Source organism: Monomorium pharaonis, chromosome 9 (genome assembly GCF_013373865.1).
Source record: "Monomorium pharaonis isolate MP-MQ-018 chromosome 9, ASM1337386v2, whole genome shotgun sequence".
NCBI classification, from domain to species: Eukaryota; Metazoa; Arthropoda; class Insecta; order Hymenoptera; family Formicidae; genus Monomorium; species Monomorium pharaonis.
Window position 1 is genome coordinate 20,842,329 of NC_050475.1, and position 14,777 is coordinate 20,857,105.

At 33.6% G+C, this 14,777-nt stretch overlaps 1 protein-coding gene across 7 annotated transcripts in view; it reads right to left on the bottom strand.

The window, feature by feature from the left end:
- Positions 1-4,522: 4,522 nt before the first annotated feature.
- Positions 4,523-14,777, bottom strand: part of LOC105835356 (venom dipeptidyl peptidase 4) — a 38,466-nt gene continuing 28,211 nt past the window's right edge. For 4 of the 7 annotated variants that reach the window (XM_028193400.2, XM_028193401.2, XM_028193404.2 and 1 more), the window contains 11 exons: positions 14,669-14,721; positions 13,681-13,877; positions 12,922-13,091; positions 11,027-11,127; positions 10,653-10,901; positions 10,238-10,452; positions 8,390-8,672; positions 7,122-7,130; positions 6,260-6,454; positions 6,009-6,169; positions 4,523-5,586 (listed from right to left, as the gene is read on the bottom strand). In XM_028193400.2, the coding sequence (XP_028049201.2) occupies positions 5,273-5,586; positions 6,009-6,169; positions 6,260-6,454; positions 7,122-7,130; positions 8,390-8,672; positions 10,238-10,452; positions 10,653-10,901; positions 11,027-11,127; positions 12,922-13,091; positions 13,681-13,877; positions 14,669-14,721 (1,947 nt within the window). In that variant the 3' untranslated portion in view covers positions 4,523-5,272. Of the gene's footprint in view, positions 5,598-6,008; positions 6,170-6,259; positions 6,455-7,121; positions 7,131-8,389; positions 8,673-10,237; positions 10,453-10,652; positions 10,902-11,026; positions 11,128-12,921; positions 13,092-13,680; positions 13,878-14,668; positions 14,722-14,777 lie in introns of all 7 variants that reach the window. The other 3 variants (XM_012678541.3, XM_012678543.3, XM_028193403.2) reach the window with 2 other exon arrangements.

Here is a 14,777-nt window from a genome sequence, read left to right on the forward strand (position 1 = left end):
TCCCGCAAAAGCCATTGGCATGTGTTGCAAATATAGATAAAAAATGACATCTCTCTCTCTCTCTCTCTCTCTCTCTCTCTCTCTCTCTCTCTCTCTTTCTCTTTCACCTGTCGTTCGTTCGCCGATCACACCCACGGTGACGTTATTCGAAAGCGCGCCAACGCGCAATACGCTTTTATGGTAACAGAATTCTTCAATAGCAGGATGAACGTGCCATAGACGCGTGATCGCCTATCATCCGAATCTGCCACGGTTCTTCACTTTCTATGAATGCCATTCGGATGATAGATCACGGGGGAGATCTCGTTCGCAGTCTCACCGAGTGCCACTAATGCGAAGTACAGGTAGTGCACAGCAGAAAACATTTCGTATTTATGTTAAAACTAATTTCTGGTTGCAACTTTTATATTGAACTTGTTTGCACGTATTCGATTAAACTGCACTTTATCTTCGTTCCTCGGTAATTTTGCGAAAAAATCTTAGACGGACTATCGTACATAATTTTTATCCTCATTATATACACACCTCTCGCCGTGATCGAGATCCCCCGTGAAGTATCAAGTAACCGAGAAGAAGCTACTCTTCGTTTCGCTATTATTAAATAAAACGGAATGAAATTATCTCCGTGGAGTATCAAATCAGTTTGTCGCTTCGCTCCGCTCGCCCGCCCACTTCCCAACTGCGTCACGGTCCGCCCGTCTCGTTTCCTTCAGAAACTTTCCGGCCGGCGGAAAAGGGTTGCCGTCCCGTCGGCAGTTGGGCTCTCGCGCGCGCTATTCCGTCCCGCGAACCTACCGAAGATCGTTATCCGCCGATAACATTTATACGAACGAGCTGAAAAGGCGGCGGCACGATGACGATGACGGCGGCTCGATGACGGCGCGGCGCACGTGTGGTATTGTTTTTGCTCGTCGAGGAACTTGCTCGCGCGCGGCCGACAATGGCCAGCGCGCTTTAAACATCTCCCTCGACGATTCTTCCCCCGACGAGCACTGTCGCAGATTCCACCATCCGGTACAGCCCGAGAAATAGGCCTCCCTTTTGTTCAGAGGAAAGGAACTATACTCGGCCGAGCCGCGGTCTCGCCGCGCGTATAGTTTCCTCTTTCCTCCAACAATTCAATCTTAAAGACGACTCTTCTCCCTAATGCGGCGCGCGAATCGATTTTCCTGACAATTCCGCACCTAGATACTGCATCGTTCATAGATTCAAGCTTCTTTCATCTCGCGTTTCGTCTCGTTCGGGTTATTTCGCATTCCTTGTAATTGAACTTTCCGGCTACTTTCAGCCAGGACCGTGTACTCGGTGCATTTTCTCTTCTATACTTTTAATGCTCCCATCAATTAAGTAGAACAGAATATCAAAGGAAGGATTCTAGATTCTGATGTAACAAGTAAAAAAAAAGAGACGATTGTTTAGTGAATTTATTTAGAAAACTAATGGTAGCTGAATAAATTTTGGGGAATATAAAGCTGGATTCTCTCAAACTATAGAAAATTTTTTTTTATTTATTATATTTGAATAAATTTGTAATAAAATCACTTGATTAAACTGATGCACGATAAAACTAATAAATCGAACTGCGTTCAAAGTTTATTCAATTTGTTATAAACTTTTCTAGGGATTACTTATACCCTTATTATTTTAATTTTATGGTTTATTTATAACATCTTTTCATTATGTAATATGCATAGTCAACTTTTTGTCGAGAAAAAGGTTTTTCTTTCGCTGTACGAAACGGTACACAAAAAATTTATATTTATTTAATATTACGTTTCTTAGAATATAAGTTTTTTTAATTTTTTGTAGTTGAAAATTCTTCTTTATTCCCTTTATATTCCCCAAAAATTTATTCAAATATTATTAATAGTTTCCTAAAAAAATAAAAATTCATAAAGGTCACTTGTTTTTTTTTTTCTTACACCAGAATCTATTCTTAAAGTATAAAATACGTATTATTAGTTAATCGATCAATCAGTTCATCGTTTCGAGTTTCGATTGTTTTCAACCGTGAACTTAAGACCAGAAGTTTATCCGACGGCCGCGAAATTCAACCTTATCGAAAGAGAATAATTTCCAGAGCATATCTAAATCACAATCTGACTACCTACAGTAAGCTCGCGTGCCAAGGCAACCTTCACGATGTTCTTCGGCTATTAAAGCGTCGTTTAAGCTGTCGGTGTGTACGTGTGATAACATAGATGAGAGGTCTCACTTCAATTCTCATCGAGGTGGATATTCGACGTCATTAATCGTTAATATTATTTCCTTGCAATCATGGCGATCTAACTTGACGCAAACATATGAGAGAATAGAAATATCGATCTCGCTGTCTTTAACGCTATTACGTGAGCGGGGCGCGTCCCTATTACACATCATCGTGTATGAGCAATTAAGAAGAGTACGTCTGATTTTATTATTGAAATCTGTTAATAAAAGGAATATTAGTGATGCATTCTACAATGTGACGCCATAAACGCGGGCAAAGGTACTGCAAAAAAGGTATGATTGAAGAAGATATTCTCGCGAAAATCAACGGTATCGCATGGAAAGAAGATTTTTAATAGATAACCACAAAAAATCCTACTAATATAATAATAAATATACTTTTAAAATCTTTTTCCAAGTAGTAAAAAAATTTTACAAATCATTAAAACTATTTTGTTGTGGAATACTTATGTATCTTCAGATTAGAACAATTTTATAAAAAAGTAAAACAAGATAACTTTAATACTCCAAAATAATTATTTTTAGATCTCTCTCTCTCCCCCTCTCTCTCTCTCTCTCTCTTTTCCCCCCGTCTCTCCCCATCTCTCCCAGTCTCTACCCGTTTCTCCCGATCTCTCCCCGTCTCTCCCGGTCTCTCCCGGTCTTTCTTGGTCTCTACTGGTAGGTATGGGAGAAACGCAATTGAATAAATTGCAAGTAGCACAGAATCGGGCTATGCGAGTAATATTACAATGTAATAGATACACCAAAATAGAACATACACACGCGCGCGCGCGTAAAAAAAATTTTATTGGACTGTTCAAATTTTTACATACTCTAGCAAAATAATTCATTCTGTGCGGTGTTTTTATATACTACACAAGTAGCGATTACAAAAGCAGTATCGAAACTAACAATTTAAAATTGAAGGCCCAAATCAAATATCCGAGAACCATCTTAATCTTTACTGACCGAGAAGAGTCATGAAGTCCACGAAAACTCGCCCCGATTTGAACAAACATTTTTCTCCCCGACTGTCGAAGATTCCAGGTCAGCGAGCCAAGTTGCCTCGAAAATTCACTCATCTTCAACATACAAAAGGGGTTCGTGGACACGATTGATAGAATGATAGAAATTTTCTCTACAATTATTTTGTCCGAATTGAGATCCAGTTGGACAGGTAATGAGCAAAAATATAATCGTCAACGATTAAAGGAATGAGACGAAAGAATAGTGTATTATACATATTTACTATGTCCCATATATACAAAGTAAAAAAAAAACACAGAACTTATTTTGTCTTGATCGAAAATATGAATATCTAGGTCACTGAGCAGACGGATAGGTTTTGAGATTTATTGTGTCCTACGGACAACATAGTTATGATTTTTGTTATTCTTAAAATATAAATTCATATTTAATTGTTAAACTCTTTCCATTTTTTAATAATACTAATAACATATTTCATATTACTTCAAATCTTCTTAATAATTAAATTGTCAAAATATGTTATTTTTACGATGAAAAATCAACTGCTTATACGGCAGTTCAAAATAGTTGTGCTACAAAATAGGCACAACATCAAACGAATTAATCGATTAATTTATTTGTTAACTAAAATAATCGACAACAATTTGAAATATATATAATCGTAATCAATATAATCGAGACATAGTCTAAAAAATTAATCGTAAACAGACACTTTTAAAACTTGCAGTCATCATGTTAAAATACATTTATACATTTATGAAGAAAAGCTTATTTTCAACATAAATGCATCTCCATAAGTGGAACATAGCAATAAAGTCATATAATAAGTACGATTGTCGCTCCTCTAGCTGCTATGACGTATGCATGCAGATTTTGCACGAAATCATAATTAAATCTGAAACTAGATAAATTAATTAAAAGTTTTGCACTGAAAAATAAAAATAGTATCATCAGTAAAAGGATATAAGGATACTGTATTATTATTATACAGGCAATAGAATAAGATGTTATTCTAACAAAAAATGCATTTTTTATTTTTTAGAAATATACTTTTTATTTGTTTCTGTAAGAGAATAGAATATACTTTGATATTTTTGTAGGAAAATATCGAAGCAAAAAAGAGATATTTTAAAAAATCTTAAAATATATAAAAGTTCCATTATATATATATATATATATATATATATATATATATATATATATATATATATATATAGCACATATTGATTTCAGTTCAATGCAGAACACTTAGGAAAGAATGTGGTACATTTATAATTCAGTATTTCAGACGTTCGAGGCGAAAAAATAAGTTTATCATTCTAGAGTTTTTTTTTTTTTTTTTATTAATTGCAATTCATATTTGGGCACTAAATAGTAACAGGAACTTTTGTATATTATTTACAGGCAAAAAGTTTCTTTGGTAGAGCTTCGCTATCGAGATCAATGAAACAAATGTGAAAAAAAAATTAACAACGTACATGCACGTATAACATAAATAATATGTTATGTATAACATAAATAATTACCCCTTTCTTATAAAAAGTCTATATATAATCAAACCAATCCATTTAAATATTTTAATGGCATCAATAGGAAATATTAAAATCACAAAACTTTTTAAATTTATTTGTATGATGATTAACCTTCTAAAAATTATAAGAAGATTTCCAAATTGTATTCAAATTTATATGTTGGCTTGAAGTTTTCTTCTAAACAATATATTTTTATATTTATGTGAACTGCTAATAAAAAGCAAAACATTGCTCCATAATTTACTTACAATATTTTCCACCTCTACCATCGATTTTCAAGATTAGGTCAAGGCAAACTATTCGAGAATAGCCCGCCCTTAGTCTTAACAATAAGCACTTTAATGCCATTAATATTAGTTAAGATTCGCTTTTACGTCAAATTAATGTAAAACAAATCAAGGGTTAACTTCGAATAAGTTCAAGATGAGTCTTCAATAATTCTTAGTTCACATCAATTGCGTTTTCTCGTGTCGTAAAGATCTGATGTACAACGCGGAAAAGTTTGTAATCGTGAAGGCTAATTTTCTCTTTGACGAGTCTGATCAGCGGCTCTCCCATCTAAAGCATTCGCCCCAAAATTTATCCATTGTGTGATAGAGATGAGGAGATACCCTTTCGAGGGAGTGCGCCTCGTCCGTGTACGTGATCTGTTCAAACAGGATGTCATTATGCTCCAACGCCTTGGCAAGCATCATCGCCTGCTGGTAGTGCACATTGTCGTCCGCGCTACCGTGTATCAGCATGTATTTTTTGCCGCGTATTCCGTTCGTTCGTTGCGAGAGATCTGTGCGATTGTAACCGTGGAGGTTGTCCTCTGGAGTTGGCAGTCCCATGTATCGTTCCGTATAGATGGAATCTGTAACGAATCTTACAATGATTATTAAAGGACAATGTTGGATAAAGTTAATAATTATTTATAAACTAAAAATTTAGTTTTTGATTATAATGAATGATTAAAATTCTTTAATTATTTTGAAATGAATCCGAGGCAATAATTAATTACATTTTTTAAATAATAAATGGATTAAAATAAATCGTTGTATTGTGATTAATTCAATTTGATTGGAAATAATTAACTTATTGCTGTTTTGAAACATTTTATTAATTTTAGCCGTTGATTTATGGCTGATTGATTGATAGCTCTGAGAGAGAGAGAATAGCACGTCTCAATATAATAAATAAAATAATTTATTAACTAATACTTGGAAGTCTAACCAGATTTTGTTTTCCAATGTAACATTACAAGAAATTGAACAGCCAGTCTTCTCTTTTAATTACCATAATAAATCCAGGAGGTCACAGGTGCGATGGATATGCCACACTTGAAGACAGAGTTAACATCCTGCGCCATCACCATGCCAGTGGTGAAGCCGCCGTAACTCCAGCCATATATGCCAGTCCTGTTTGCGTCGATCCACTTGTATCGTTTCTGTAAAATTCTACAAGGCGGGCGACAAGATTCTCATTTTCGGAGCGACATTTGCTACCTAGGAAACGAAGCAATTTTCGATCACATTCACATTACTCACGCAGTGATGGCTATCGTGTCTTCAACCTCTACGGTGCCCATCTTCCGATATATCTCGAAGAGCATTTTGCTGCCCTTAAAGGCGGACCCTCGCGCATCGATCCACACGCAGACCACTTTTCGGTTAGTCGTAAGATAATGCTCGTATCCGATTTTAGCATCGTCGATGATCCTGACCGAGTTCGGGCCGGCATAGCTGCGGGTTCAACGTTTTGTTGGAAATGTTAAGTGAAAACGCGATTTCAAAGAGTAGCTTTCAGTTTTTATAATGTCGAGTAATATCGAGGGAGATGTGTTCGATTTTATTCAGCACTGAGCTACAAATGAGTAGCATGAATTTCTAAGTAGGTGGAGCGCTCGATACATATCGCAAATGCTTGCTTAAAAAAGAAGGGAAAAGTGAACGAGGGTCATTAAAGGTAATCAATCGCGGCAAAAGCCTCGGCATGAATCGGCCAAGCAAACAGACCCGATCAACGGTACAATTTTAAATGGAGATTGCAATCTTTTGGCGTGCTGATCAATCATAGCGTGACACCGATTCTATAATTGCACCGTAGCCACAATTAACTATATATAAACATTAAACATTAATGCTCAGATCTAAAATTAAATATAGTAAAATGATGAAAAATGAATAGAATTATAAAAAAAACATTAATTGTTCCCAAAAAATATACAGTCAAATTTGCGATTATTATAAACATCAGAGAACTGTAGGTTTAATTAAACCTATACAGTTTGCAAAACGTTTGTTATGCAAAATATCGCTTTCCTTCTGTTATTTTATTGTTGCAGTATAAAATTTTTTTATTTTATCAAATCTACACACAAAACGTCATAAAAAAGTCATATTTACTTACATTTGTCTTCTAATCAACCATATAGTGCAATGCATGATAAGCAATAAAAAAAATATATATATATATACATACCTTATAATAAAACTGATGTTATTGTCTAATATACACGTCAAATTTTATTTTGTTCAAGTTGCATTTTCTATCTTTATCTGTCTTTGTCGATTAAAAAATTTTGTTGTTGAACGTAAAAATATAAACAAATCTCTCTAGATGAACTATTTCATGTAGAGAAATGGCAGATATTTTTATTGTAGCAGAAAAGGATGTTTTTCAGAAAAGTATATTTCTGTTGTACTCGAAAAAAGTAAAATAAACATTATTTCTTATAGTTTTTTGAGACATGCAATCCAATAATATTAATTAAAATTACATGACAGAAACAGATTGTTATGCTGTATGTATTGTTTGAAGTAATACATCACGTTTTGACGTTAAAAGAATTTATCTTGTAAAAATTTTTATATTTATATTTTTAATAACAAAAATATCAGGAACAACGGTTGTGCACTTGCACGAATGTGTTCGAAACGACTCAGGTAAAGTTTATCAATATCAAAAATACGGGCCAATGTTGATTTATCGGTAAATAAACATTGATAAATAATACTGGCACAGTATTGACAGCTTTACTAGTTAAATAACGATTATGTATTGTTTAGTAGTAGTTGATATGTACTATTTTATAGTACATATCAACATCAAAAAGAAATACTGATATTACATTATTTTTTTAAATAATTAAATATCGATGATATTTTGAATTGCTTAGTATATTATACTGTTATAAATGTATTAACTTAATATATTATTTTCATATATTTTGAACATTATAAACGTATAAATTGTGAATTTTAATTTCTTTAATTATCTAAGCAAATCATGTTTTATCATTATTAACGCAAAATACAATATTTTCTTTCCGAGAAATAATGGGATGCCACTTTAAAAGACTTATGCCAGTATTGGCGACCTTCTTCCGTAGCATTTTCATAAAATATTCTATATTTTTAATATCATGATGTATCATATTGTGTACTATCAATACATATAGCGTAGTCTCGTAAATAACTGCGACGTCACCCATTTTTTCCCTGAAACTCACTTTTTTTATGTGTTTCCGTGACGTGATATAATTTTAACACCGGATTACTCGTCTCAAAAACTATAAAAAATGATGTCTATTTTTACCCCGAGCATAGCAAAAACAGATCTTTTCGTAATATTTTTCTTTCATTACTTATTATATCAAAAGGACATGAGTTACTTACACGAATACCAGCAAGGGGTACGATTTGCCTTCATCGAAATCTGGCGGCAGGAGCAATCTGACTCTACTGTCATAGCCATTCACGGTAATATTGAAATCTTTTCGTTGTGGAATCTGTCGTAGCGACAAAATCATTCTTACGTCCTCGTTAATGTTCCAAAACAAGAGCGACTTATTTTCTGCGTCGTTGATCGTCACCATAGTCGGATTAGGCCCGGAACAGGTGAGGGCGTAATACGATCTCTGGCTCGAGAAAGATGCGGTCGCGTAGACGCACTTGTTTCCTTGGAACATTTAAGCATATTTTAGCTGTTTAATATTAACTAAAAAGTTATTAAAATTTAAAAACTGCAAGTTTCTTAGACTTATTCTTCTTCTTTTCTAATCAACGGCAAAAATATTTTGGTCACGAATATTCGAATTTTAGTCCAGAAACCAGTTGCAAAGAATAAAACGAAGAAGAAAACTTTAACTTATTACAACTTGTGCAGCAAAAAAATTTTATTTTTTTAACTGTTATTAGTGTATGTAAAAATTTTAATTTGATTCATAACGCTAAAGGAAAATCGACCAAAAATGTCATTATATATATATATATATATATATATATATATATATATATATACAGCGATTTTGTTATCTGGTCGATTATATATATAATGTACGTAAAATATCGAGTAATATCAAGATGCGCAAAAATTTTATTCAACATAGGGCGTATCTCGCTAGCTCTCCGTTGCAGAAAACAGGAAACATAAATTTCGACACCCTCTACTTTTCGAAATAAATCCCGACACAAGCGTCATATTTTAACGGCTACATAATGGACGTACCTGTACTCGATCGAGGTACAGGTCGTCTCTAATAGACGTTGACTTTTTTTTCCCTGCGAGCGGAGATCAAAGCCGGGACGAATTAATCTCCCTTGCGCGAATAGAGCGCTCCGTCTAGCGGGCACAGCTGCAGCCGATGGCTCGCGCGAAAAGCTCGCGCAAAAAGTAATATTTCAGTCTCGCCGGTTCCACGCCTCGCGCAGGAATTAAGAGCCGAATTCTTTCGGAACCTCTTCGCGTAGCAAACGGCAGGAGATAAGCTCGCGCAAAGAGATAAGTTCGCGCCTGGTCCACGGGGGAGAATTCGGAAATTCTTATTCGAATCCGCGCAACTTTCGGCGCGCCTGCAGAAATATGCGAGGGAGAAAATTGCGCCGATTTTCTAGCGGAAGTTCCCGTAGATTGCATCATATCGTCCCGCTCGCGTAGATCTTTCCCGCGAGTCTTCCAACCCCCTCTCTGTCACAAACACACATATACACATACGCACATATACACGCACGCGCTCGCGTGCTAACTATTCATGAATTCGCGACTTGCGGTTTTCGTTAGATGAAATTACTCCCGATGGACTTTCCGTTTTAATTGGAACGTGTACCTATCGCCCGGACAAATGTTGTCGACGACGAGCCCCGAAATTTCTCCGCTACTTACACGGGACCTCCGTTTAAGCGTCTCTCCGAGTCTTCGACCTCGTTCGACGATTTCGCACGCGAATCTAAATAAAACGAACGACGGGACATTAAGGACTATGAAGTTTTCGCGTTCTCTTGCGTAAAATATTTCCCCCCTGAGAGAGACGTCGTAGTTTAAATATTCCGACGACGCCGAACGCTCTCGCGATGATAGGATCATTACGTTCTCGGGCAACGTAAACTCGTCGTCTAAATTGATGAGAAATGCCAAATGTCCCCTTTTTCATTTCTCTCTCTTGCTCTTTCTCGCACACACACACACTCTGCCTTTCTTTCTCACTTGCTCCTTTCTCGCTCATATTTGTGATTTCGAGGACTTACCTTCCAGCGTAAGCAGCTTGCAGGATATGCAAGTCGGTCTCTGGCTTCCGTCCAGAGGCACCGAATACAAATTCCTCTGGGTCGGTTTACCCGGCGCCGTGGCGAGATAGTAAACTCTGCCTCTGGGCAGATCGGCTGCCAGGATCGTGCGAACCTCGGAGGGACCGGGCGTGAGATCCATCGGTGTAACAAACTGACCATCTTTGAATTCATACCTAACGATACGATGTAAGCAAAATTACGAAAAGAAAATAGCAAACTTGAACAAATTTTATATAATAAAATTTTTATTGTTTCACATATAAGCAAGAATAACTTCTTTCTTAAATATATATGAAATAATAATTATTAAACAAAAAAATATATATGTTAGTTTTAATTTAATACTAACGTTTTTATCTATGCGATATCTTACCTGTTTATATGATAAAATCTGCCGGCGCTGGTGCCCGAATGCTCGAAGCGTAACAGTAATGCGTAATCGCCAACTCTTATAGGTTTATTCGGCCGTAGCCAACCTTTAGTTTCCTCGTCGTATAAAATCGATTTAGCGTCACCCCATATATTGTACATCATCATCTGGGATTGATTCTGCACGCGGTTCGTCCATGTCGCAATCACGTGTGTTTCATCCCACCAGTTCACGTTGTACAGAACGTGGTCACTGCGAATGTAAGAATGTGGCATGTAGCAATACGTTAAAGGCGATCATGAAATCGCGTCTGGAGATAATTAATATAGATACAAAAATGTTGCTTATTATTGTTGCGGAAACTGTTGTAAGCTTACCTCGTAACCACGTGAATGGGTGCTTCCAAGGTGATCGCTACTGACGATGAATTGGTTAAATCGATCACCGATAGAGATACAACCGGATTCTGTGTACCTACCTGAAAAAAAAAATATAGAGAGAAAGAGAGACACACGTACCTACAGGATGTTCTGCGAGAAAACTAATACATTACTAGAATGTGTCCTTAGATCGTTCTAAATAAAAATAAAGTACACTATGGGTTAATTTTTTTAATTATTGAAATAATTATTTTATATGTAAGTAGGAAATTATATTCTTGCTTATATAGAACAACGATAAAATGTTTGTATATAATCTAATTCTTCAAAAAATATAATAATCATTAAATTTCAGCAAAATATATTTTTTTATTTCAGTATTATAATAGTGAACTAAAGAGCACGATATAAAATTATAATTTTTTGTTTGAAAATATTGCTATTTTCTATTCTAATATTATTTTTTCTTAATTCATGAAAATTATAATTAATTAATGAGAATATATGTTTTTGATATTTTTGATAAAACTATATAAAATTTCTTCATGTAAGCAAATCATGTCTGTTTAACACATTATCTTATTTTGATATTTACTATTTTGAAAATAAAGATATTCTGAATATAAAAATGTTTTTTTGTGCAAACATTAATAACTTTTATTAATGAATTTTATCATTTTATTAAATGAATATTATTTTCCTAATAATAATTATATTATTTAAAACGTACATTTTCTGCTCGTAAACATGATACTGCTTGTTATAGAACTAGGGCAACTAATTTGAGTAAATTCAATGAAACTTTGCGCACAAGTAATATTATAAGAAAATAATATTTATGTAAAATTATAAAATAATAAATTTACTAATAAACATTATAAATGTAAATACATTGTAACTTGCGAAGAAAAAGTCATGGCTTAATTTTTAAAATTTTAGAGAAAAGATTCTACACTTTTAGAAAAAGCTGAAAAGGAATTTTTTGACTCCACACAGAGTTGAAGCTTTTTATCAATTTTCCACAACCGACTTTCAAATGATACCACATAGTGTAGAAGCGCCACCGAGGAAAAAGCTTGAAGAGATTTGAAAGCTGAGATTTTCGATTTTAAAATATTTCTTTAAGAATATCGCTTTTACCACTATTTCTTACATAAATATGTATAAACTTTTATATATATTTCTTTTTTTTTATTAATATAAAGTGGAGCGTAGATGAGATAATTAAATATGTTCGGTGTTAGTCACTTGAACAGTTCCAATTTGATTAATCCAAGACATTAACCGATTACAAAGATAGACTTGCTTGTCGCGTTTAAGAAATGAAGATCTGACGTAGAACGAGAAATGATCCGCGAACTTTTTTTCACGGAAGATTGCACTTCTGCCGGCGCACTTCGACATTAGATTATCCGCGCGTGCTGACACACGCACGCGGAAAATAGATCTATGGTAGAGTAAGCTCGAGTTAAACGGAAGAATGGCGGTCCTTTCAACTCGTTATGGCAATAACCGCTTTTACTCGAGTGGAGATGATTAGCCGAGTTCAAAAATAGTAACTTATATTATTGTATAATCGAAACAGTTTGAACGAATTTTTAGCAACAATATTGCTATGTTATTGATAAAATATTATTAGGATATAAGATAAAATTTTCAAACTATCTCAAATTTGCATCTTTCAGATTTTGAAAACAAATCGAATCGAATCACAATGAATTCGATTCGATTCAAATTTTAATTTTTGGCACATCTGTAGATATTATCGAAATTTTTGAGATATTCAAAAATATTTTCTTTTAATATTTATTTCTGAGAGTATATTCGTACTCTTCAGACAAATTTATATCAAGTATGTAGATTTAGCAAAACTCTCTGAAATAAAATCTCACCTTGGGATATTTTATCTTCACTTCTGTAGGATATTGGTCTTTGAAAGAACCAGGGGTGCCGTAATAAGAATATACTATGTCTTTTACTAGAGTGTCGTTGAAGCTGGCAAAAGCCAAATGCTGCCCGTCCGGTGAGTACCATATCGCGGTCCCGGACGAAAATACTTCCTCTGTAATCAATATTCACGATTATATCCGTAATTTACAAGTAATTATGCGGCATTGGCAAATGCGGTGCATGTTCTTTGTGATGTATAATTCTCCTTACACTTCTTTTTTATAATCTTTTTCTGTATAATATGATAGTTTTATAATATATTCATGTATTATAAAATATTAATAAATATGCATTGCAAAATATTTCGTGTAAGTTCAACACGTACAACACAAAGGAAAATATCAGTTTTATTGCTAAGAAAAACGATGTTCTCAATTTACTTTTCTTCTCTTAATGATTTTAACATTTAACAAAGAATTTTTTTTTTACAACAGTCGTAAAATATATTATGTATTCAAGAAAAGAATTTATAAAGTTCGAAGTATATTGTAAACTTTATCGAAGAAAAGACAAAATAATAAACAAATTAATTTTGTTTTAATTTAATCGAAGTATTAAATTACTAGGATTTAGAGTATATTTTAAACAAATTTAATATTTATGATTTGAGGATATATGAAATGCATGAAACAAATAATTTTTTTTTTAAATTAATTTGCAAAATAATTTACAATTTATTTTTTACTAAAAGCTAGATTTACCTTCGTATATCCAATCCGGAATTCCGTTGTAAACAATTTTAGGTTTGCCATTTGTTGTCAATCTTCGTACTACATTCTGATCGCGATTGAAATTCATATGATAAATATCATTATCAAGAACGTAAACCAAATCACTGCCAATCGGCGACCATAACGCCACTGAAATAAAAGCTTCATTCGCGATCTCTGTAAATGTGCTGCAAAAGTAAAAAAAAAATGTTATTAAAAGTATTTTCTGGTGACGAAGAATGAAAATCCGTTTAAAAATATTTACATAAGTGCACAAACTTTCATGTAAATTATAAGATAACGGGATAGAGACAGAGATAAGAATGATTGAAAAAAAATCCACTGGAGAGATTCATAATGGATTATTAAAAAAAAAATATTATGTTTCTGAAACAACTGTACATACACATGACGAAAGAGATACTCATTAAGATAATAAACAAAATTTCTAAAAGAAGAAGTAGTTAAGAATATATGTGTCACATTTCATAATATTATCAAAAATTTAAAAACTTTACCGATTATTTTATTATTATTGTACATTTGATAAAATTTTAATAAATATTTGTGCAAAAGTTTATTTGTTCTACTTAGTCGTTTAAAAATTGTTTATCAAAAAGTGTAATAAAATATCATTGATTAAAAGAAAATAAATCTAACAACCCAGCAGTTTTTAAATTTATTATTTTCAGCTAGTAGTGTAAAATCAAAACATCCTCAAACAGCAAGTCAAATTTTACTGAAGCTGAGGAAATAGATACGATTACATAATTTTATTTGCACTGTCTTTAAAATCTATACGTAATAATTCGATCGCATTAACAATTTATTATTTCATTTAGAAATGTAGAAGATAAAAATGCGTTGTGTATGATTTCATAATCAAGCTTATCAGAAAATAATCAATATTATCAACGGGCAATATGAATGGCAAAATGTGTGCGTACTATATATATAAATAATAAGCGAATAAACTCACCCGTTGCGTCTGTCATATATCACATAATTTTGAATGGTCGAATATCTGAACATCTGCGCAAATCATTTGTTTTAGTTTTCATCATGTCTCATCGAGGCAAAAGATATTA